Here is a 26,237-nt window from a genome sequence, read left to right on the forward strand (position 1 = left end):
GAAATCGATACTATTTTTTTTTTTTTTTTAAATTTATTTATTTATTTATTTATTTATTTATTTTTTTTTTTTTTTTTGGGGGGGGGATGTCAATTCCCACACTTGAAACTGTACTCTGAAACAACCCAGAGTACAGAAGAAGTTCTTATCAATTGCAATCAGTTACTCAGCATTCCAAATCCTTTGAGCTATTTCTGCACTTCTAATGTCCAATCACTTTTTTTCCAGATGAGATAGGCCTACTGGCCAAAATTAGAGGGAAAAAAATATCTACAAAAAACACCTTTTGGGCTCAAAATATAAATTTCACACACTACAAAACTGAATAAAGTTGATATCAACTTGAAGATATTCTAATTATCCATCTGTTGACACCAAATCGATGGTGATTAGAGTTTTAATTACTTAAAAGTTATCTTTAAAACTCGATGTAAACACACCAAACAGGTCCTCAACACATATGCATACAGTTAATACATATGTGGGCCAAAATGTTGTTTTTGTGGAAATAAAATCAATAACTTTGGGTTGCTATAACATTTTATTGAAAAGAGCTATGAACCTCTCCTTTACACTGGATGTTGTCTTTGTACATGGGCAAATTCCTTAACAGTTAACAAAATATGCACAAGAAATCACGAGAAAAAAAAAATCATGTTTTTTAACTTAAATTCGCGATGTTAATTGATGCCAAATTCGTTACAAGTGGTACCGTATCAAAATGTAGAAAATTTATTTTTCAGTTTCATATGACCAAACTCATAGTAGTTCATGGTTCCCTTAAAATTTACAAAATACCCTTTTTCGTCAAAAGGGCCGCTTTTTTGGAGGCCCCTTACGATTTAGGGTTTTTCGCAACAAATGAATAAAAAAAAAAACCCTCTGAAATATCGTGTATTATGATAAAATCTTTCGAATAGACTAAACAAGATGTGCTAGTTTATGCGGTGGTCGCACGCAAACCTCTCTTTTCTCACTTTGGCGCCTCATAGTCATACACGCAAGACTGTCGTCACTAGCTGACTGGCCATCAACTCGGAAAATTCGAAGAAGTTTGCTCATTTCTGTAATAATTTTGCCTTAACATGACAGATATCAGGATTGTGCCTCTAGGTATGCTTGTTCTCTGCTTATTTATCCGTATTTGTGGATTATTAATGATGGTTTAATACTTTGGTAATCGGCGATATTTTTTGTACAGTCCCATGTGTTGTCTTTTGTGCTGCAGAATACTTAAGAATCGGACTGTGGACGCCTACACATGTAGAGTAAAACCGCCAAACTTCGGACGTTGCCAAGCTTCGGACAAAAATGACTTCAACGGCTCGAACGCAAAATATGAGCCTAGCTCAGGCGGGTAACTTGCATGCATTTGATGCTACTACTAACCTATATCGTTAGTACAAAATGTTAGGGCAGGTTGCCGTCTGTAAAACTCACAAAAAACATAGATCTAGAATTCAGAGACAGATTTCAGGTTACCTAGATTTTTACAGTTGCTTAATTAGGGGAGCTGGAGTTGGGGTGTAGAGCCTCCAATATATTGATTACAAACAAATCCTTGGCATATTTCAGGTGGTTTCTGCCAAAATTATGGGAGCTTAAAATTTTCGCGATAGAGTGAAAAAGTATCTCATAAGTTATGAGATACTTTTTCACTCTATCGCGAAAATTATCTTATGGCGGCCGTTACCACGGACCTAGGGGTACTAGATAGATTCCCCTACCAGAAGATGGCGCTCTTCCAAGGTTCGGACAGGCAACATTGAGTGTCATTTTTACTACGAAAAAATAGCGCTTTCGTAAGATTTTAGCACCAAAATATTGTACGAGTGTTGTGAAAAACACCTTTCTGATAGTTCTACCTAACTTAAATCTACCCAAAACGAGAAAATAATACTTTTTTTCATGAAATCAACGCAGTCAAACTTACCCCCGTCGTACGATTTTGATCCGGTTTCCAAACCTCCGATGAATGCGCACTTTAGCGCGTGCGCTATATGTGCGCTATACGTGCGCTACTCATGAACGTCCGAAGCTTGGCATGAAAACAGGTTCGGCGGGTAATTAAATAATTCTAGTTTTCCATTTCCTTTACAAATTTTCTTTTACATGATATACATAAACAGTATTTGCACAATAATAGTATATTTGATCTTTCAATAATTAAAAAAGAATTTAATGTTTTCCCCCGTTTTGTCTTAAGTGTCCGAAGTTTGGCGGTCTTACTCTACACATGACTATGCAATGCAATGTTACAATGCTCAATGAATTTATATTTATTTATTTTTTTCGATATCATTTTGAAATTTACATGTCTTTTATAATTTATTGATGAAATAGACAGTAGGGCGCCCGCGCTAGTCCGAGAATGATGATCGCACATAGAATAGGAAATCTAGAAGTTCTTTCTGCATTAACGTTTGAACCTGGCCTGTGCAAACAGTTTACGCTCTCCCATTGGCTGAGCCGCTCGAGCGGCTTCAAAATTTCTCTCTCTCGAGAGGGCTCACTTAACGGAGAGCGCAGTGACAATGTGGAATCCAATAAGTAATATTGGTTAAACCAGTAGGCTGGTCCAAGAATAAGAATCGTCTGCACAAAAAAAAAGAGGATCGTCTTCTTAAACGCGGACCGATGCGTCCTCAAAAATAAGGATCGTCCGCGTTTTTGCAGACGTTCATATTTTTGATCGGCGCATTGCCGATCCGAACAACAGATTCTGCAATGATTTTCTTGATGCATTTTACATTGACTCTGTACTGAGGATTTCACATTATGAGCAATAAATCCTTGGGAAGACGGACAACCTGTAATGTAGACGGTGAACTAGTGTTATTTTCATAGGTGGAATCATTTTTTGCATCTCAGAATATGCAGTTTTGATATATAATTTCCAAATGGAAGTATAAGTAATATCAGTCTTGAGAGGGCACTATACAACATAAAGAGTTGATTATTTACGATTCCATCGCTTAAGACTCGATTTCGACCGCGACAACGATCATTGAATATTGTAAAATCGCATATTGTAAAATTGCATATATGCTTCCAATATGTTCACTTTATCCGAATTCATGACCTCATACCAAACGTTGTATTACCTTTAAATATGATGAAAATGAGAATTTTCCAAACTTTTAGTAAGACTTAAACTTAAATAATATACTTAACCTTTTAAGGATTCTGAAACAAAATTGTAAGAAATAGAAGGTTTGACTGAAATATCATGATTTTGGTATCAGCTCAAACAGAAAATCCCAAGCTTTCTCCTCACACCAATATCGAATATAAGCTAAAGTTCTACATGTACATAGATTGTCAACAAAAAAAGAGGATTTCCTTGTAAACGAGGACAAATTGTGTCCTAAAAAAAAAAAAAATTACGGATGTTTTTTTTTCATCGGCTTTGTTGGTTTTGGGTTCCTGAACCGCATGCTGACGATTCGAAAAACAGATTCCGCGTAAGAAAATAACCCCAGTTCACTGTCTCCGTACAAAGTAAATGTAAAATGCATCAAGAAAATCATCGCGGGATTGGAAATATGAGACGTCTGCGAAAATGCGGACGCATCTGTCCTTGTAGATCTAGGAGAATAGGTTGAAGCCCTTCATTGTCATGGTTGTATTTGTAACCTAGTACGGGACGTCATATGTAGAGGACATTTTAACTCACATTTTCATACAAAAATCATGTTTTTGGGATATGTACATTAGGACCGTTTCGAGTAAACGTTTAATCGATACCCCCCCCCCCCCCCCCCCCCCCGGTAAAGCCAGTAGTTGAATAATGACCTTGATAACCGAATACTCGATGACTCATTGGGAACCCCAAAACATCACCTAAAAAGAGTCTAAATGGATGTGTAATAGAAATCTGTCACAATAATTCTACTTTCTAAGACATTGTCACGGAAGTTTAAATAAATCAAATTCCTACCTAACCTTAACTTAGAAGCAAACAACTAGCGGGCTGATGAGTTTTGTGAGTACCGAGCCTGCACTTGATGATACACATGCCCTTGATCTTTAAATCCCAAATTCTGACCTCTGCAACATCTTGATCAGAAGTTCAGAAGGGAGCTTCCATTACATATGAAATACAGGGATCCCATACAAAGTTATGACGTAGTTGCGGTGTACTCTGCACCGCACATTGTGCCATTTAATTTGAAATGCAATTTGCATTGAACATAATGAAGAATATAATAATAGATATTTAGGGGTATGAAAGGGGAGGGGGGAGGGAGGGCTGGGCAAAAGGGGAAAGTTGTTACGTGTCTTGATATGGTCATATGTTCTAATAGTAACAGAACTAAAACTGAAAGGGGAGGGTTTTAGGCGCTTGAGTCGAGGTCAAATTAAAAATGATTTCCAGCTCCTGCCCCACTGTAGGCTTCCAGTGAAATTTGCTCTCAAGGTGACAAAAATTGACCAGTCTGTCTTTTTATGGTCGAACGTGAAGGCCTTAGTGAGCTTACATACATGTAACTAACAATCATAAACATGTACCGTATTTGTTTTTTTCTTAACATGGACTTTTGTAATGTCAACAATACAAGTAGTTTGATAATGTCATAATGTTATTAATTTTTTCTCCATTGCAATGTTTTTGTTTTGATAGGGGCCGGTCAAGATGTGGGGCGTAGCTGCATACTCCTGACGATAGGGAGCAAGAACATCATGTTGGATTGTGGCATGCACATGGGCTTCAATGATGAAGTGAGTACATGATTATTATACATCTTCTTCTTTCTCTTCTTGTTCTTGTTCTTTGGTCTTCTTCTTCTTCTTTCTTTTTCTTCTTCTTGTTCTCCTTTTGCCTACTTATTATTTCTTTTCCTTCTTTTCCTCATACTTTTGTTTATTCTTCTTTTTTTCTTCCTTTTTTTCCTTTTGCCTACTTATTATTTTTTCTTCTTCTTTCTTCTCCTCCCTCTTCTTCTCCTTTCCCGTACTTCAAAGTCTTTTCTCTTCCTTCTCTTTCTCTTCCTTTTCCTTTCTCATACTTCTTGTTTACATGTATGTTCTCCTTCTACATGTACATGTGCCTTCTTTGCCTTCTTAGTCTTCTTTTTTCTTCTTCGTTTTTGTTTATTTGTTCTTCATTTACCTTTTTTCTTTCTCATATTCTGTTGTGTTTTTCTCCTAATCTTCTTCTTACTACTCCTTTTTTGTTGTTCTCCTTTTCCCTTCTTTGCCTTCATTTTCTCTTTTCTCCACTGTTTTTTGTTGTTGTCATTTGTCATTTTCTTTTTCTGTTCCTTTTTCTTCCTTTTCCTTTATTTCTTTCTGCTTCTTGAAATTGGAGACGATTAATTACATTGTGAATGATGTCGATTGTGTTACCTATTTTTCTTTTCAACAGAGAAGATTTCCTGATTTCTCTTACATCAACAAGAATGGAGAAGATCAATTGCATTGTGAATGATGTCGATTGTGTTACCTATTTTTCTTTTAAACAGAGACGATTTCCCGATTTCTCCTACATCAACAAGAATGGCCGATTGACAGACCATTTAGATGCTGTCATCATTAGGTATGTATAAAGACAAAGAGACTTTATGTTTTTAAAGGCCGGCTGTACTAGTTCAGCCAGAAGGAATTAGACCACACAGCAAGGTCACTGACAGGTGGCTGTCTCATTATTAACTTAGCTCTCAATTAATATAAGAAAAAAATGATCATGGGGGACCAACAGGCACCGATTGGGGAAGTTTTCTATATAAAGGGAGCAAGTAGCTACAAGTAGTACAGTGTGGCTTTAAATGGTAATATCAATCTAATACCTTCATTGATAGCACTTGAAATATAAGACCATTCAATATTCAAAGCTCTTTTTGTAGATGTTGTAGTCTTTAAAAGTCTTATTAGACTTTATAACTTAATTTCTAATCATATAAAATATTCTAATCATATAAAATATTCTTATCGAAATCTAATCATATCTAAAATGTGCGGTAATGTTATCGAGGCCGACATCATAAAAAAGAAAAAATAAGAATAAAACATACATGTAAACATACAAACAATTTTTGAAGAAAATCTGACAACTAATATTAAAGAAAGTGATGACATTGAATATTTCATAGCTATTTGTGGCCAGTACAATAGACCCTCCCTGGCTCTCTCTCTCTCTCTCTCTCTCTCTTTCTGTTTCAATTACGACATTGTCTGTTGTATATGTTTAAAAAAATGTATTTCTCTGTCAAAAAAATTCTCCCCATTCAGTCATTTTCATCTAGATCACTGTGGAGCCCTCCCTCACATGTCAGAGATTGTCGGTTACGACGGACCCATCTACATGACACAACCCACCAAGGCTATCTGTCCCATATTACTTGTAAGTATACTGTAATGAATGAATGAGTGAGTGAGTGAGTTAGTGTGTGTGTGAGTGAGTGATCGCGTGAGTGTGTGTAAGTGAGTGAGTGAGTGGGTGACATTGTTGGTTTTGATGGACCTATCTACATGACACAACCCACCAAGGCTATTTGTCCCATACTCCTTGTAAGTATGCTGTAATGAATGAGTGAGTGAGTGAGTGGGTGGGTGAGTGAGTGAGTGTCACTGTTGGTTATGATGGACCCATCTACATGACACAACCCAACAAGGCTATCTGTCCCATACTCCTTGTACTGTATTGAATGAGTGAGTGAGTGGGTGGGTGAGGGATTGAGTGGGTGGATGGGTGAGTTAGTGAGTGTGTGAGTGAGTGAGTGAGTATATGAGTGGATGAGTAAGTGGGTGGGTGGGTGGGTGAGTGGGTCAGTGAGTGAGTGACATTGTTGGTTATGATGGACCTATCTACATGACACAACCCACCAAGGCTATCTGTCCCATACTCATTGTAAGTATGCTGTCATCAAATGGATAGCTTGCTTGTCACTACATCACTGACTACTGATCAATGTTTTGAATAGTCATATGATTGATGAAATTAACATTTCAATTCATTTTAAGCTTCCTTGGAGGAGAAATAGCTAAATCCGCTCAGAATCATAGTGAAGTCTTACCAGTAGTATGATTGTCGACGATTTGAAGTCGATTCAGATTTTATTCTAACTAGAAGGCTTAAATGCACTTGATATCTTGTTATAATTCATATAATTGTTTAGAATTTAAATCAGGAAAATGATTTTTGTTTAGATTTATATATCTATATAATTGCCATTTCTTCAAAAATGAGATCGTAGTAAAGTAGTAGGGTGTGCGGTGGGCTTAAGACATCTACGATGCACCTATCACCAAAACGGCACCTTTTGTCAATTTGAATACTGGCAGCTAGCTTCCGTCTTTTATTTAGTTATATACATGTACACATTCAAGTATGATGATATATGATATATTTTATGCTTACATATTTGTAAAACAAGTCATTTAATTTTTTTAATTTTTTTTCGTAGGAGGACTACAGGAAAATTACTGTTGAGAAGAAAGGAGAAACCAATTTCTTTACATCAGCTGTGAGTATCTTTATAACCGTAGTACTTGATGAAGGGGTTTAATTGATTGAGAAATTATTTCTATAACAATGAGGTGGATTCACAATACACTTCTAGTGACACCCCAGTGTTTAGTAAATTTCATGTGATGCATTATGGGAAAAATTGACAAAAAAATCAGCTGTGGCATTGCTATATACCCTAGGATATTTATAAGGGGATTTAATCAAATTTTTGGGGTCCATAATCAGGCCAAATTTTCGGTCAGAATAAATTGATTGGTGGGTTTTGTAACTAGGCGTTGTGTCCTGCGCTTGTAATCCAGCTAACAATGGAAGTTACAAACTGATTCAGCCGAGGAAACAGGTTCGAAACTGAGTCGCGTCTTTCGGATGGTGACGTTTAACCACTTGACTGCTATTGGCTTAAAACACGTTCATACCCCCTGTGCTACAGCATTTTTGTACTGTACAAAAACCTGACAAAAACTGTACACTGTACACAACAACAAAAAAAGCAATTTTTTTTTAAAGAGCGCCATCTACTGTTCAAGACCTGTTTAACCTAATTGCAGTGCTAATTACACAGTAGGGCTTGGTATTATGCAGTGCTACAGTCTTGACAATGCAATGCTTCGAAACACGTACATGTACGTGGTACGCAGCCAAGTGGTTAATGGTCGGTCCCCAGACGTAAATAATCATATCTGATTGATACACGTCTGTAAAAACACAATACACACACCGATATCCAAATTCAATGTGAAAATGTGCGCTGATATCGTAACCAATTTCACTGAAATTATTACACATCAATCTATCTTTCATCCACAGATGATCAAAGATTGTATGAAGAAAGTTGTGGTGGTAAATCTACATCAAATTATCCAGGTGAGTTTTGAATTTTGAATTGCCTTCAGATATTTTTGAGTGTAGAAATGAATATCTGGAATTAAACATTCCAAATTTGTTAATTGGAAGGCAGTTTCCGTTAATTTTTTTTTTGGTGGGAGGTTCTTAATATTACACCTCTTCAATATACCACTGGATTCATAGAACTTCAGGTTTTTATTGCAAAAGGTAGTAAGGTACAAACCATCTTTTTAGTTCAGCTTCATTTCAACTTTCCTCATCCCTAACAGAGTAGGTTGATGATCACTAATTGTTTTACTTGACTGCTAAGGAAGCATGTGTATGCTGAACAACCAAGGGACTGACAGCTTTACGTCCTCTCCGAGGGACTTGGTAATGAGGATAAATGCCTTACCAAAGTGCAGAAGTGCATTGACTTTGTTTTGAATGGGAACCTCCTGGGGGGGTGTGTCACAAAATGCCAAATGACATTTATTGTTATAAGGTACTGAAGTCCTTGCTTCTGATTGATTATCAGCAGATTTGTCACTGATATTTGTCATTTGTCATGAAAAAAGGCTTTGTTAAACGGGTCCCTGGTTACCAGACCACTGCTCTACCACTTAGCCATCACACTTTTTTTATATGTTTTGTTTGATATTTGTACCATTGCAGGTAGACGATGAGTTGGAGATCAAAGCATACTACGCAGGTCACGTTCTTGGAGCAGGGATGTTCCATATCAAAGTTGGGCAGCAGTCAGTCGTGTACACGGTATGTCGAAATACAGTCAAACCTGTCCATAGCGACCGCCCAAGGGAACTCAAAAAGTGGTCTTTGTAGACATGTGGTCACTAAAGCAGGTTTGACTGTACCTACTGGCAGTGTTTTATTCACATCATTTGTTGTGTTCCGGACGTTTGTTTTTGTGCCTCTTAATTTTGCTAAGCTCACCTATATGTGTTTAAATGCATAATCGCTTTGTTTTACTTGCACAGATGAAGGCCTGGCCCTTGTTAATGAAACGGCCATTGCAACAATCGGGCGATGGAAGAACTTCATTTAATTTAATTTAATTTTAAATAAGGAACTTTACATTACTATCTTGATCTAAGGAGACACGAACGAACAAACTTGAACGATGATTTCCAATGAATTATCAGATAATCAGAATAGTGGCTGTAGAGCATTAATTGTTGCTGAGTGTTGAAGTAATCATAATGGAAGTCAGATTTATTTATCATTATTATGATTTACTTCCTATATTTCACAGGGAGACTACAATATGACACCGGATAGGCATTTAGGGTAAGTAATAGATTATGGAATGCAGGTTTCACTTTTACAACTGACATGTCTTACATGTACATAATAGGGATACCTATAAAGGAAAATCCAACTTTGATAATTAGCTGTTATTAATAAAAGCCGAAAAACAAGAGAAACAAACTACAGAAAGTTTGAGCAATATCCGATTAAAATGAGAAAGTTATTGAAATTGTGATCAATGAAACACAAAAATGGCAACACTGGCGTATCATACAATTCGCTCTCATAGAAAATTTTATAAACTTTCATTTTCTTAGTTATTGATGATGGAGTAGATTTGTCTCATGCAGAAGTTGCACATACTCTAATCAACTCATCTTGCTGCTGCAGATAAATTTTCAGATACATGACAATTTTAGGCTTATTCAGGTGAACCAGTATACATGGTTGAAGGTTGATGAAAAAACTGTAATTTTTGTATGAAATGTTACTGAAATATTCCTTCTACTGTACTAACCCTCTAACATGCCAAAAATCCTTAAACCACAAAGATATTCATGGTTTTCTTTGAAGGCGTCAATGTGTAACCCTCTCTTACAGTAAATTCTCTGTACCAATTTTTGAATTTTCCCAACCGTTGAAGATTGACTATTTTTGTTTATTTGTCTGTTTGTTTGTTTTAGTGCTGCTTGGATAGATAAGTGTAGACCGAACGTTCTCATCACAGAATCTACCTATGCAACCACAATCAGAGACTCAAAGAGGTAAGCAACGTTTCTATACTTTTGCTGTTGTAGATATCTAATATCAATAAAAGTAAAATGTAATTATGCTTTTGAAACACTAACAAGAACTGCTGGAATGGTATTTACTGAAAAGCACCACTCACCTTTTACACATAGGAAATAACCAGCTCAGTTTTATGTTTTCTTTTCTTTTCATTTAGGCTTCAAGTTTCAAGTTTATTTCACATTTCACAAATAAAAAGAATTTACATAATTGACAAAAATAGAACATAATATGAAATATACTAAAAGTGTCACATTATATAATTAATTCTTTGAAAGGACGTCAAAATTAATTGTAATGAATAGAAGGTTAACCAGGGTGAAATGTGAGGAACCTATTAAAAAGCTTAGCTTGTAGATTATAGGTTCCCATAAATAAAACTAACATTTGGTTGAAGTAGTTGTAATGGAAGAGGACGTAACATTAATAATAGGTGGGCAAGAAGCCTTAACATATAAAGATGATTATACAATGTGAAACAAGCAAAAATAGCAAACAAAGCAAATACAGCAAGCAAATTAATTTGTTACCAAAGAAATGAGACAATAGTCACTTAAAAATATTGAGGTCATTAAACGAGGTCATTGAACGAGGTCACCCGAGCGAGGCAGTGGACATGAACAATCATGTTACAGTAGTTTACATGTATGCTATTGTGCGCAACAATGGTCTTATTCATACTCACTTATCCGTCTGTAACAACAACAAAACCAAAACAAAACAAAAAAGATGTAAAGCGCAGAGCGTAAACTATACTTACTACTGCAGTAAACTGACATGGTTTATCACAGCATATGGCGAACATTTATTATTTGTTTCCTATATATGTAAGCATTTGTAGTTATTTTGTATTTATAGATTGTAAGGTCTGCAATTTTTACTGATTCATGTCAAACCTGACCCTGGATCTGAAATTAAGTTTGAAAAGAGGAAAACTTAGACCTCATATTAAGTGTCTTTGTTAACCCCCTTTTAAACCCAGTGTAGGCTTTCAATCTTAGAATATAGGTCTTTTGTGTTTTGTTGATACTTGTGTAATAAGTTATTTACCATCATTGCCTGCTTAATTTATTTATATTATAATGATATACATATACATATATCTAGATACATATACAGTCAAACCTGTCTATAGCAACCGCCCAAGGGAAACACAGAAAGTGGTCTTTGTATACAGGTAGCCTTTGTAGACAGGTGGTCACTAAAGCAGGTTTGACTGATTTTATTTTGTGATTTATCTCTGATAGGTGTAGGGAGCGAGATTTCTTGAAGAAGGTTCATGATTGTGTAACTAACGGAGGGAAAGTCCTCATACCGGTCTTTGCGCTGGGTAGAGCACAGGAGCTGTGTATTCTACTGGAATCATATTGGTAAGGATGATGTTAAAGGTTTGATGGTTGGGTTGGGAGGAGGAGGAGGGGGAGTAGTAGTAGTAGAAGTGGTAGTAGAAGTAGTAGTAAATGCTGGGGAAGAGGAAAGAAAGAGGAGGTGGGGGTAGGAGTAGGAGAAGGAGGAGTAGAAATTGGAGGAGAAAGAGAAGGAGGAGGAGGAGGAGGAGTAGTAGTAGTAGTAGAAATTGGACTAGGAAAAGAAGGAGGAGGAAGAGAAGGAGGAGGAAGAGAAGGAGGAGGAGGAGGAGAAGGAGAAGAAGAAGAAGAAAAGGAAGACGAAGAAGAAGAAGAAGAAGAAGAAGAAGAAGAAGAAGAAGAAGAAGAAGAAGAAGACGAAGAAGAGGAAGAGGAAGAGGAAGAGGAAGAAGAAGAAGTAGAAGTAGAAGGAGGAAGAAGAATAGGAGGAAGAAGAAGAAGAAAGAGAGAAGGAGGATGAGGAACAAGAGGAAAATGAGGAGAAAGAGAAGGAGGATGAATAGGAGGAGAAGGATGTCTCATATTTCTTTGCCCCCCCCCCCACTGTAATATTTCACTATCTTCTTTTTTAATCATACAGGGAGAGAATGAATCTCAAAGCTCCAATCTACTTCTCAACCGGCCTCACAGAGAGGGTAGGTCTCTTTAGAATTTAATTACAGTCTGTTGACTGTTTACAAACTAAAATGGATTACAATGTTTGTGTGTTCTTTCTTTATTGATGGATTTGTTGTTTTCATCAAAATTTTGTAATACTTCTTTCATTTTGTGCTTGTCCAATCGAGCTCATAATACATGTACATTAGGCTATCTGCTTATTACATGATATGCAATTAGTCTTTAAAAATATATTTTGATATATACGAGAATAATAAGAGAACAAATTCATGTATTTGATTCCCTTTGTTTGATCGAGTTCAATATTTTTTGCATAATGCTTTTCTTCCATTTATTATGTCACTCCATGGATGGATATTGCTTGCGGAGCGTCATTTTCTCATAATATTCAATCCTGTGCATGTGCGATACTATTTATTCACAAGCATGCTGGCTTCAATCATTCGCACCCGCACAGTACAGTACACGCCGAAAATCTCCGCAACACGATTACACAATTTATTTTTAGGATTACACGGTTTACACGATTCACCTGAATCGTGTAACTGTGTAATCGTGTAAATTTACACGATTGAAGAATGTCGCTCTGAATCGTGTAATCGTGTAAATAGTTAAGTGCATTGGTCGGATGATTCGACCAGATGTAACAATCGTGTAACTGTGTAATCGTGTAAATTTACACGATTGAAGAATGTCGCTCTGAATCGTGTAATCGTGTAAATAGTTATTAGGGTTATAAGGGCATTGGTAGAACGATGCGACAAGCTGCAACAATCGTTAAATCTTATCCTGCTTACACCAATTGCTTTATACACAACTTACCTTCGGTGTACATCAGTTAATTACTGTACTTTATATTCGTGTATAAACCTCAGCACTTTCCACTAACATGTATCGTATACTAATCCGTGAGACAAGGTAGGAAAACGTCAGAAACAGGAAGACATGATAGATGAAATAGTAAAGGAAAAAAGATAGCTACGAGGAGAAGGGAACATATAAAAGGAAAATGAGGGTTGAAAGGCACGATAAAGATAAACAGAAAAAAAGAGAGAAAAAAGGGAAAACTAAAAAGTTGACCGGAATAAAAGAAAGAGTGAAATAGAGTGATAAAAAAAAAGAAGGGCGAAACCTAGTAAAATTAACAGAAATGAGAAGGCTATGAAACGGAGAGGAAAAGAGACAAATAAATAAGGTAAGAGGGGAACATAATGAGGGAAAGAGAGGCGAGAAAGATATGGGGGAATGGAAAGATATTGAAAGAAAGAGAGTGAGAGAGAGAGAGAGAGATAAAAAAAGCTATAGTTGAAAGAAAAGGGGCACCGATCAGATTTTAATAGGGGCATTTATCGGAGTTGATGGGGGCATTTATCAAAAGTGAAGAGGGGCACTTCTCGTACTTAAAGAGGGATACTTACTAGAGATTAAAAGGACACTAATGAGAATAGAAAATGGACACTTATTGTAAAGGAAAATAGGAACTCGTCGAAGGAAGAGGGGTGTGTGTCAAAAGAAAAGGAGCACTTATCAGAGTTGAAAAGGGGAGGGGCACTTTTACAAATTAATAGATTAATAGGGACACTTGTCAAAGTAAAATAGGTACTTTTCCTACATACAAAGGGGCACTTTGGGGGAACTTGAAAAAGTGGGGGGACACTGTGCCGCTAGCTAAACGTAACTCAAAGACAGTTGGCCATTCACTTATTCTATTCATTCTCGGCTTGCAACTGTTCCCTACACTCTGTAGCCAGTGGCTTACATACTTACGTACATGTAATACCTATTGTTCAGGGGGATCCTATGTTCAAGGGGAACCCCCTGAACAATAGGTATTATGTAAGGATCTCTGCCTGTAGCTAGGGCAACGGCCTTTGTCCCCGGCGAGGGTCAATGGCAGGCCACATTCAGAGTAAGCTTCTTTTGTATGTGACAGGAAGTGTGCCCTTAAGCCTTGACCGTAGCTCTTTATACATATAGCTGAATAATGCAATGTTATAAAAGGTAATTTACGAAAATGAGGAACGCTAAAAAAGCAATAAGTGATCAAAGTCTAAGGCCCGAATTCACAAAGGAGGTTTGTCGACAAACCTTGGTTTTTGTGCGTCATATGACGCGTTTTTACAAACCAGGTTTGTAAAATGGATAATGATTGAATAAAAAAAAGTATAACGATATTCATAGTAACAAATGAGCTGGTGAACCGTAATTCTAATTGGTACAGCCTTGTAATGTAAGAGTATCACAACATACTTAATTATGTTAGCCCTCCTTTACATTTTGTAATCATTTTTACTTATTTACAACTTAGGAATAACAAAATTCCCCCCTTCCCTCGTCGTTCATCGCTTTTTTCTTTTTTCTCACCGAGGATTAAATCCGAGAGTGCTTTTCGGGAAGTGGACTGATTTTTTTAACTTTCAAACATTCTATAATAAAACTAGAGACAAGACACTGCAATTAAAAATATATACAAGAGAAAGAAAGCGTAATCTTCGCTATCCCCTCGTATCGTCCACGTTGTCCTCGTTCAACCAAGAAGTAACTTCTTGCTTTTACTGAACTAGACGTCCTTAACCTGCTCACCATCACCACTGAAAATAAATTGTAACACAATTCCAGCGAGCAATCTAATCGTGTAAATTTTGAATCGTGTAATCATGTTGCGGAGATTTTCGGCGGGCAGATTACACGATTACACGATTCGACCTGAATTGAGGAATCGTGTAATTTCACACGATTACACGTTTACACGATTCAAATTTCGCTTCATTGGCAAAAAACGAATCGTGTAAAAATAAATGGTTACACGATTCCCGCGAGCAGTCGAATCGTGTAAATTTTGAATCGTGTAAATCGTGTTGCGGAGATTTTCGGCGTGTACTGTATATATTTTTTTATATATATTTCGTCAAATTTGTATGTGTGGTACATTAGATATATTGCGTTAAGCTAGCATTGCACTATTCTTCAACTTGTGCGATATGAGTGAGCTGAATGCAATATGAATATGCTACTCAAGGGCAGGTTATATCATATAATTATTTACCCTTTACATGTGCTTTCTAGGCAAACCATTAATTTTACCAAAACTGTGATATAATTTGAATGCATTATTTCTTTCCCAAAACTAAAATACGATTAAATGCATTATTGTTCTGAACTGAAAACTAATTGAATGCCTTGTTTTTTTCCCAATACTAAAATATAATACTTACCCTGATTCTCCTTTGTAGGCAAACCATTACTACAAGCTCTTCATCACATGGACCAATCAGAAGATAAAGAAGACGTTTGTCAAGAGAAATCTCTTTGAATTCCAGCACATCAAGGTATGTGTTTGTTTGTTTGTTTGTATGTATGTTTATTTGTTAGTTCGTTGGTCTGTATGTTAGTTTGTTCCTTTGTATGTATGTATGTTTTTTTTTTGTTTTTTTTTGTCCATCTGTATGTTTGTTTGTTTGTTTTACCTGACTGCTGCGAAAGTATGTCTTTGCTTGTAAGTAAGCAACAGGGGGACCAACGGCTTTAAGTACTCTCGGAAGGACTTGGTAATGAGGATTAATGGTTTACCAAAGCGCATGAGGGCATTGACTTGGTTTTGAACCCGGTACCTTCCGGTTACGAGACCACTGCTTTACCACTTAGCCATCGCACCTCATCGTTGACATGTAGGATCTTGTAGAGTGTTTTAACTCTTTATACGCCACACAAATAATCTCTCTGTACCACATTGTATTTACCATGGGATAGATACACCAAAGGCTTCAAGAGTATTTCACTGTTTCCAGTGCAAAATTAATCTACACCGGTGTTAACATTTGTAATGTAAAGTGCCCATATGTTAAAGGGTACCAACGATGTGAGTTTGATGACTTACCTGGTGATGTTGAAGTTGTGGGTTTACATTAGTCCCTGGCGTGGTAATAAGTCTTCTGGAAAAGGAGCTTTATAGATCCAGTTATTGTTATTACTCTTTGTTAATCCCACAGCCGTTTGACCGTGGGTACATCTACAATCCCAGCCCGATGGTTGTGTTCTGAGAAATAGGACTTCTCTGGACTTCTTCAAGAAACATCTTAAAGCATACCTCCACCATTTAAAATTTGTCCTGAGACTAAGGGGCAGCAGCTAATATCCCCGGGAAAAACCTCTTTATAAATCTAGCCATCTGATTGGTCGAAATTGCAATCGTGATTTTAGCCATTCCCCTCATACCTGCCTACCAGTCAATAGTCTTTTGAAAAGTACCATCATACCCGCCTACCGGTCAATAGTCTTCTAAAAAATGCCCTCATGCTGCACCGCCCACTCAGGTGTGCCTCGGGGTCATTGCAGGATGTGCGCACGTTCCCTTGAGCCTTTAAAACAGCCAGGCCTCTCAAAGCAGTTGATATCTCTGTAATTTTGTATTATTCTTTGTTACTCCCACAGCCGTTTGACCGCGGGTACATCCACAATCCCGGCCCGATGGTCGTCTTCGCTACGCCAGGCATGCTCCACTCCGGCCTGTCCCTTCAGATCTTCAAGCAGTGGGCTTCGGGTGAGAAAAACATGCTGATCATGCCTGGATACTGCGTGGCAGGGACGGTCGGCCATAAGGTGCTCAGTGGACAGAAGAAGATAGAGATGGAGAACAGACAAACGGTATGATATGTGATTTAATATTACTTATAGAAGTTCAGAAAAAGTTACAGAATTTGTTAATGAGGATAATCATGATGATGATGATGGTGGTGATGAAGAAGATGATGATGATGGGAATGATGATGATGATGGTGATGATGATGATGATGATGATGATGATAATGATGTTGATGATGATGATGATGATGATGATGATGATGAAGATGGCAATGATGACGATGATGATGATAATGACAATGATGATGCTGATGTTGATGATGTTGATGGTGATGATAATGATGTGGTTGTCAAGGTCGTCAGTGGACAGAAGAAGATAGAGATGGAGAACAGATAAACGGTACAATATTCTAATGTCGTGATATGAGTAGTGTCACTGCGTTGCCCAGGTCACAAGATGATGATGATTATGATGATGGTGATGATGATGATGACGATGGGAATGCTGATGGTGGTGGTGATGGTTGTGTTGATGGTGATGGTTGTGGTGATGGTGGTGATGATGATGGTGATGATGATGATGGTGATGATGATCCTGATGTTGATGATGATGATGAGGAGGATGCAGAGGATGAGGATGGTGATGATGGTGATTTTGATGGTGATGATGCTGATATTGATGTTGCTGCTGCTGATGATGATGATGATGATGATGATGATGATGTTGTTGTTGCCATGCTGATCATGCCTGGATACTACGTGCCAGGGACGGTCGGTCATAAGGTGCTCAGCGGGCAGAAGAAGATAGAGATGGAGATTAGACAAACAGTACGATATTTGATTTGGTATTGGTTTTAGAATGATGATAATGGTTATGGAATGATGATGATGATGATGGTAGTAGTGATGATGATGGTAGTAGTGATGATGATGGTGGTGATGATGATGATTGCGATGATGATGGTGCTGGCAGTGATGATGATGATGATGATGATGATGATGATGATGGTGGTGATGATGAACGGTGCTGGCAGTGATGATGATGACAGATATGATAATCATGTTATTATTATGGTAATGATGCAAGTAATGAAGATAATGGGCTTATTTACTTTTTTTAACAGATTGATGTCAAGTTGTCTGTGCAATACATGTCCTTCAGGTAAGAAATGTTAGCTTTGTTTTCATTTTCATTTTTTTCAAAAGAGAAGTTATAATACCTCGTTGCCTAGCTTATTTCTGTGTGACTTTCCTTTTTCTATTGTCTAAAACGCTCCTGCTTCAATATATATGAATGTGGATGAGGCAGCGTGGCACAAAAGGGATCGTTGTCTAGCTCCCACGACTTTTGCCATGTTCGTAGGTTCGTGACCCGCACTGAGTAGACAAAATGCAATAATGAGATTTTACTGTCGGTATTTAATGATAATAATAATAATATTTCTGCTTATATAGTGCTTAATACATCAGCAAGTCCGAGTTTCTAAGCGCTTTACAGTTATTACCCCCGGTCATCGGATTCTGGCTTCCCAGCACACAATGTATGCACTTTCTCCACTCCCTGGGGAGGATTCCAGCAAGAGCTACTAGGCTCAAATTGTTAAGCATACTACATTGGCTCTCGCATTCTGCTGGGTACCCATTTAACACCTGAGTGGAGAGTGGCAAATGTAGATCAATGTCTTGCCAAGGTAAATTAGAGCTGCGGCGGGACTTGAACCATGGACCTTGTGATTGACAGTCCGGTGAGGTATCCAATTGACCACAACACCTCTACATCTCTGTCCGTCTCTCTCTTATATCTCACACTCGAAATCTTATCTCTCTCTCTCTCTCTTTGATCCCACACTCGCAATCTTATCTCTCTCTCTTTGATCCCACACTTGCAATCTTATCTCTCTCTCTTTTATCCCACACTCGCAATCTTATCTCTCTCTCTTTTATCCCACACTAGCAATCTTATCTCTCTCTCTTTTATCCCACATTCGCAATCTTATCTCTCTCTCTCTCTTTTACCCCACTTGCGCAGTCTTATCTCTCTCTCTCTCTTTTATCCCACGCTCGCAATCTTATCTCTCTCTCTCTCTCTTTGATCCTACAGCGCCCATGCTGATGCAAAGGGTATCATGCAGCTGATCAGAATGTGTGAGCCTAAGAATGTGGTCCTGGTCCACGGAGAGGCCGGAAAGATGGCCTTCCTCAAGGACAAGATCTGCAAAGAATTCAGTAAGTCCAACAGGATGTAATAAAATAATAACATCAGCGGGGTGTTTCACAAAGATCCCAAGTCGACCTTAAAGGTAATACAAAGTCTGGTATGGGGTCATGAATTTGGTTTAAATGACTATGTTGGAAGCATATGCGATCCTACAATATTTAGTGATCGGACTAAGCAATTATGGAAAGCCGTTAGCATCACTGACATTTTTTTGTAAAAGTAATTTTAAAAGGCATAAAATTTGGTTTTAATCATTTATATTTTCTATCATCAAGGAGATTTCATGTTCTCGATGTGGAATTTATGAGCAAAAAATTTACCCCCCAAAAAATTACCAGCAATTACAATAATAAACATATGTGTTTTGTCAATGTGTTTCTATGTTATCTTACAGAGATCGACTGCTTCATGCCTGCCAATGGAGAGAGCATTAATATACCGTGCAAGACAAATCTCATGGCTGATGTGTCGCTGGGATTACTGAAGAGAAGCGCATCTCTTGCAGGTATCTACCTTAAATATATATACAGAGAGAGAGAGAGAAAGGGGGAGGGGATGGACGGAGAGGGAAGGAGAGGGAGGGAGAAAGAGAGAAAGAAAGAAAGGGGGGGGGGGGGGAGGATAACAAAGTCATTCATATACCATGCAAGAAAACTTTCATGGTATCTACATTCAATATATATACAGAGAGAGAGAGGGAGGGAGAGAGAGAAAGAAAGAAAGAAAGAAAGAAAGAAAAAAAAAAAGAGAGAAAGAAAGGAAGGAAGGAAGGACAGAAAGATAGGAAGAGAGAAAAAGAAGTCATGACGCTGTCCTTCCACAATGAAATACTCTTATTGCTTTACATCTACCATAGATTTAGAAGATCTAAGGTAGATATTAAGCTGTTATCTTCATTTCAGTATATAGTAAAGGCTTCAATATAATCATTTATTCATATGTACTTTCAACTTGTTCTATTAATCTAAGGCAATAATATAATTGGATCACAATACAAAATAGGATACAACACCATTTTTTTCCCTATCACATTAGTGACAGACAGACTTTGAAAAGTGAAATGTGATTTGATAGGGTTAGCCTCTATGCTGAGGCAGTGAGAAAGATAGATGGAGAAAAAGAGGGAGACAGGCTCCCGTCTTCTTTCTCCTAACTTTCATCTCTGCCTGTCTATTCCATTGGTATAATTGATTTAAAGGCATACTGATGACTTATTTACACTTCTTTGTTCGCTTCTTCTTTTTCTTTCTATCTTTTTATTTCTTCCTTCCTTTCTTTCTGATTTTCTTTATTCATTTCTTCCTTTCTTTCTTTTTTTTTCTTTCTTTTTCTCTTTTATTTTCCTGTCTTTCTTTATATCTGTTTTCTTTCCTTGATTATTTCTTTTTTTTTTCTTTGTTTATTTACTCCTTTCTTCCTTTTTTTCTTTCTCGTTTGAATCACCATGACATCCAGGTATCACATCAGGTCCTCCCGAATCCAAGAAATGCCACACGATGCATGGAGCACTGGTCATCAGAGATGAGGTAATTAACCTAAAATCAGGCCTAACTTTAGGCCAGCGTTTTAAGTTAAAGTGTACAGATCACCTGAAAAAAAAAAAATTACCAAAACGACTTTCTAAAAAACAGCAGGAATACAGACCTGCCAAGTGTCCAACTTCATGCAGGACAATCCCGCATTCTAGAGAAAGGAAAATCAAGAAAATGCGGGATGTACCGCATACCGCAATTTCTTTTCTTTTTTAAATCTGATAATGCCCAATTTTTGTAGACTTATGCATTAAAAATCCTTGTTTTTAGGCCTTTTGATACCCTTTTCTACATGCCTGAAAGTATCAAAACCCATGAACTTCCAGGGCCCCCCGCCTTTATATGCTTGGCTCTAATGGACTCTTGATAACAATTGTCTCACATTGCAGTTTGGAAAACTTGGCAGGTCTGGAAATAACACTTCTGTAACAACGCTTGAGGTTTCATTTCGAAACATTTGCCCATAAAATACAGTCCCAAGTTGTAAGAGATATAATATAAACACTTTACAATAAACTCTCAATGTGTCATTGTTATTCTGCCGGTCCCAAGAAGTTTGTTATGATGAGGTTCAACTGTATATGCATTTGTGTGGTCATCTTCATTCATGACAACCTTTATCCCTGTCTGTATGTTTGGCTGTCTGTCTGTGATTCAGAGGATACAATTAGAAGAGCCGTCTAAGGTCATGCAGCAGCTAGGTCTGGTTGAGCACGACATCAGGTTCACATCCACTGTGTCTACATCGGCGTCATCCATGGAAGCTCTCACCAAGAAACTCAAAAGGTTAGTAGCAAAACTTTACCACCCTTTGATGATGATAATATACAAGTATCATAACCCAGGATTAAAACAATTATAATAAAGAAAGAAAAGAAATATAAACCTTTTAAAAGCCTGTATGTGGGCACCCAGTGCGCAATGGCTTCGTTAGCCCTGACATGACCTTACAAATAGATTTGTTGGTAGAGTTTATATACTTCATGGAATTTTTAGTAAGATGACATGCTGAAAATGGTATCTATTAATTATGCATGTATTTTTTTTCAGAAGCCAGTCAAGCAACATACTCCCAACCAAAGACCCTTTGGTAGAGTGGTCTTGCCCTCACGGCCAAGGAAACTCAGGCCTCTATAGCCATCTCCCAACCCACAAACCAGATATATGATGAGGTGTCATCTTCTTTTAAGACACGTGAACAACATGTATGACAAAGTAATTATAATATTCTGATGGCAACTGTTATATTTTTAATGTTTCACAAACTCACTGTTTCTTTATTTGTTGCTTCTTGATCTATGGAAACACCGTGCAGGAGATTCCCTCAAGAATCTGTTCAGCTCATGCCAGATGCCTCCATCATGATGGGAGCTATACTTCTCAAGGTGAGATGATAATGATGATGATGACGATGATGATGATGATGACAATGATGATGATGATGATGATGATGATGATGATGATGATGATGATGATGATGATGATGATGAAGATGATGATGATGATGATGAAGATGATGATGATGATGATGATGATGATGAAGATGATGACTGTGATGTTGATGATGATGATGGTGGTGGTAGTGGTGGTGATGATGTTAATGATGATGATGATGAAGATGATGATGATGATGATGAAGATGATGATGATGATGATGATGATGATGAAGATGATGACTGTGATGTTAATGATGATGATTGTGATGATGGTGGTGATGATGATGACGACGACGATGAAGTTGATGATGGTTAATGATGATGATGATGATAAGAACATCAATTTAAGTTTTGGGAGATGTTGGTGAATGGTGATGATGTTGGTGGTTGTCATGATTATGATTATGACGATGATAATGATGGTGGTGGACATGGTTAATGATGACGATGATGATAAGGATATAAATTTAAGTGATAGTGATTGTAGTGATGATGGTGGTGATGGTGTTGGTGGCTGTCATGATGATGATGATGACGACAGCGATGAAGTTGATGGTTAATGATGATGATGATAAGAATATCAATTTAATTGTTGGAGATGTTGTTGATGATGTGATGATGATGATGATTATCATGTTGATAATGATGATCATGTTGGTGGTGACGGTCATTGTAGTGATGGTGATGATGATGAACAGGTTCTTGATGGTAACTTGTGAGATGATGATACTGGTGGTGTAATGATGCAGAGATCATTTAATGATAATCAAAAAAGATTAATTTTAAGGATGCTTGCAATTAATCATATTCCCCCTATGGTTTCTCTATCCTTCAGATGTCTGCAGAATCCGATGACAATTTAGATCTTCTCGTCTCATGGCCCTACCAGGTAGGTTTTAATTTATTCATTTATTCTAATCTTATGCTAGAAAGGGCTGCATGATAATAATACTTGCATCAATGTAGATCAGGTAGGCTTTAATTTATTCATTTATTCTAATCTTATGCTGAAAAGGACTGCATAATAATTGTACTTGCATCAATATGGATGTGTCGTGTTGGTTGTATTGTGGCTCATTCACTAGACTCTTAATTGATGGCTCAGGGTTCGTAACGTCCTTTGGCCAGACATTAATCCACATTTGCTACTCTTCTCCCAGGTGTAAATGGGTACCTGGCAATTCTGGATAAAATGATAATTGCAGGGCCCTCAGGAAGAACTCATTCATTGTTATGGAATGTCCTTTGATTACTTGATCCATTCAGTTTCAATAATACTAATAATGGTGGCTTTTTGTATAGCGCACGTGTCCGTCACGTTGTGATGCTCCTGGTGCTGCCCCGATTATTACCCTGGCTTTAGCGAGGCGGCCATTACGGCGCTCTAGCATTTCAAGGAATTAATTCCTGCCAGGTACCCATCACCTGGGTTGAGTGTGGCAAATGTAGATCAATGTCTTACCAAAGGACATTAGTGCAATTTTCTTTTCTCTCTTTTTAAAAATACAGGAAGAGGAACTTGGCAGCTCTCTACTCAGCATGCTGCAATCACCAAAGACCTCCCAGGCCGAATGATGACATCTGAAAAGATCACCGAATGAAATGAAGGATGGACAGACGGGAGGAAGATTGGACAGAGGAAAGATGGACAAAAGGAGGAAAAGAAAGAGGTGCAGAAGAATGGAGATGTCACAAAGAGAAAAACAAATAGAGATGATGGATTTATTAATGGAATTTTAAAGGCTGTCTGCACTAGTTTAGCATGGCCAGCATGGTCACTGACAAGTAGTTATCTCATCAACTCAGCTCTCAATTAACATAAGAAAAAAGGGGATCATGGGGGACCAACGGGTACCGATTTGGAATTGTTTGCTCTATAGAGGCAGCAAGTAGCTACAAGTAATGCAGTGAAAGGGAGAGAAAAGGAGAGAGAACGAGATGGAAGGAGAGGGGGAAGGGGGAGAAAGAAAGTTTAATGAAATGCACCAATCTTCCCCCTTTTAGATCTCGGCTGTAGAAGGTCCACATGATGTTGATTGGATGGGATTAATTTCTTATATATTTTATTGTTTTTATTGCTTATGTATTTCCTTGTTTTTATGATTTATTATGTTTCAGAAATGTATCTTGATAAATTTAAAGGCAAACGATATAAGAAAATGGCAAACAAGACCTGGGCCCGTTTCACAAAACTTGTCATCAGTGACAAATGACAGTTTTTGTTATAAGCTACCGAAATTCTTGCCTCTGATTGGTTATCAGCAGATTTGTCAATGATTTTTGTAATTTGTCATTGAAAAAAGGCTTTGTGAAACGGGTCCCAGGCCTCGTTATAGAGCAATTTAGAAAAAGCAGTATTTTGTGTTTTGAAATGTTGTGTGACCTAGTTACAGATTGTCTGATTTTTGGTTAAGAGATATACACTTGTTGAAGCGAAGGTTGCATTCGGGTAAAATTGATGATTTGAGATCTTTCATATTGATTTTAGGTCAGTTGGTTTTGGTATGATACACATTCTCCATAGACCATAAGCCAAGTTTGTCCTGAGAATTGTGGAATCACAAATGTTTCATGCACTTGATCAACTAGTTTGTTAAACAAAATTCTGACCCTAAATACTTGTACTTAGTGACCCATTGATACTGATCTATGTCCAGTTACTTTTCAGCAAGTGAAAAGGAAAGATAGACTAACAAAAAGGAATACCTACTTTTGCATGCCCTTTATAGTTTTATCATCAATATATCATGATCAAAAATCATCTTACTGTATAAGTTTTATATTCAAGTCAATTGACAGGCTGAGTATTTTATATAAGAAATCCCGCTTGCAGACCCCGATTATTTAAAGGGCAATCCACACTTTGTATCAAGTTCATTTGTTTGAAAGTAGAAGAATAAGAGAAACAGAATGCTAAATTTGTTATGAATGTCGAAATTTGCAGATTGGTCAGTTGAGTAGTGGTATGATGTAATTACTGACATTTGTCCCGTTCATCGGGTACAAAAATATCATAAAATTGTCTTTTTTCTTCTGTGTGCCTTCTCCCTTTGGACACATTTTAGGTCCTCTAGAAATAAAAAAATTCTCCCAATACATGCATTTTGAAAAATTGACATTTTAGTCATTTTTGTGATGAAACAAATTAAAAAGTTGTACGGCACTACGTGACAGGGGCATTACTGATTTAGCAAATTTTAAGTGGTAAATCGTTTTAGTGATTAATTTTTTTTTTCATAGCTTTCTTATTTTATCCTCCGATTTCATGCAAATTTTTACCAGTGTGCTCTTTTCATTTTTCTGCATCTTTTAGAGTAATTTTCTTTTTTAAGGTCAGATTTTCCTTCAAGAGCTTGTTTGGGTGGCATTATACCCAAGCCAAGAAGCCTTCCACGAGCAAGTGTGAGAAATACATGTTTCATTTCTTTCATGAGCAGATGTTCATATTAAGAAATAAACAAGGTAGTGTGGTACATCACTCTTTTCATTTGTGCAGGTTTTTATCTCAGCTAGATGGAGAGGGTTGTTGTCCTTTTAAGATTGGGGCTATGATGTTTGTAAATAATTTGTAAATATACTTTGTACTATAAATCAACAGAAATAAACCTGTTAAAAATAGTATTTGAGATGTTTATGTCATAATTTATTAAATTTTGAGTTAGCCAAGATAGAATGATAGAAAAAATGATGGAAACAAATATCATTGGGGAGAGGAGGAGAGAGAACAGAGGCGAGGGGAGAGGGGAGGAGAGACGGAGATAGAGAATCGGAAAGAGAGAGAACAGGAGTAGATAGGAGAGATATTAAAGATAGGTGAGAGAGAAAGAGGGGGAGAGAGAACAGAGAAGAGGGGGTTGGAGGGAAAAGAGAAAGGAGGGGAGGAGAGACGGAGAAAGATAGAAGGAGGGGGGGGGGGGGTAGGTAGAAGAGATAACAAAAGATAGGTGAGAGAGAAAGGGGAGAAAGATAGGTAACTAGAGAAAGAAGAAAAAAAAAAGTTTGTATCTGATCATTTATTTTTATTATGTGTATCAACAAAAGAAAAGAATGACAATCTTCATTTACATGTAACACATATGCTAGTTTATGCTTCAATTACATTTTTCTCCCTCTCTTTTCCTTCCTTAATGA

General features: G+C 37.3%; 1 protein-coding gene across 4 annotated transcripts; it reads left to right on the forward strand.

The window, feature by feature from the left end:
- Nucleotides 1-1,004: 1,004 nt before the first annotated feature.
- On the forward strand, nt 1,005-23,741 carry LOC579693 (integrator complex subunit 11). 4 transcript variants are annotated; one of them, XM_030992814.1, is made up of 21 exons: nt 1,005-1,113; nt 4,625-4,722; nt 5,466-5,539; nt 6,232-6,343; nt 7,407-7,466; nt 8,279-8,335; nt 8,972-9,070; nt 9,570-9,604; nt 10,249-10,329; nt 11,602-11,724; nt 12,302-12,356; nt 15,573-15,668; nt 16,771-16,983; nt 18,045-18,082; nt 19,022-19,146; nt 19,533-19,643; nt 20,594-20,664; nt 21,329-21,456; nt 21,986-22,055; nt 22,942-22,995; nt 23,616-23,741. In XM_030992814.1, the coding sequence occupies exons 1-21, from the start codon at nt 1,086-1,088 to the stop codon at nt 23,679-23,681; spliced, it is 1,794 nt and encodes a 597-aa protein (XP_030848674.1). In that variant the 5' UTR covers nt 1,005-1,085; the 3' UTR covers nt 23,682-23,741. The 4 variants fall into 4 exon arrangements, with proteins under 4 accessions (XP_030848674.1, XP_030848678.1, XP_030848676.1 ...); XM_030992818.1 differs by lacking the exons at nt 1,005-1,113; nt 4,625-4,722; nt 5,466-5,539; nt 6,232-6,343 and adding an exon at nt 6,464-6,510; XM_030992816.1 differs by lacking the exons at nt 1,005-1,113; nt 4,625-4,722; nt 5,466-5,539; nt 6,232-6,343 and adding an exon at nt 6,578-6,635.
- The last annotated feature ends 2,496 nt before the right edge of the window (nt 23,742-26,237 follow it).

The sequence above is a fragment of the Strongylocentrotus purpuratus genome, unplaced genomic scaffold (assembly GCF_000002235.5).
Source record: "Strongylocentrotus purpuratus isolate Spur 01 unplaced genomic scaffold, Spur_5.0 spur5_scaffold_20, whole genome shotgun sequence".
Taxonomy (NCBI): Eukaryota; Metazoa; Echinodermata; class Echinoidea; order Camarodonta; family Strongylocentrotidae; genus Strongylocentrotus; species Strongylocentrotus purpuratus.

Bases quoted from the DNA above. Each gene is read 5' to 3' on its own strand.
- LOC579693 (XM_030992814.1), top strand. From the start codon at position 1,086: ATGACAGATATCAGGATTGTGCCTCTAG. The intron at 19,644-20,593 runs GTATCTACCTTA...CATGACATCCAG, and splicing joins GAGAAGCGCATCTCTTGCAG to GTATCACATCAGGTCCTCCC. The intron at 20,665-21,328 runs GTAATTAACCTA...TCTGTGATTCAG, and splicing joins CACTGGTCATCAGAGATGAG to AGGATACAATTAGAAGAGCC.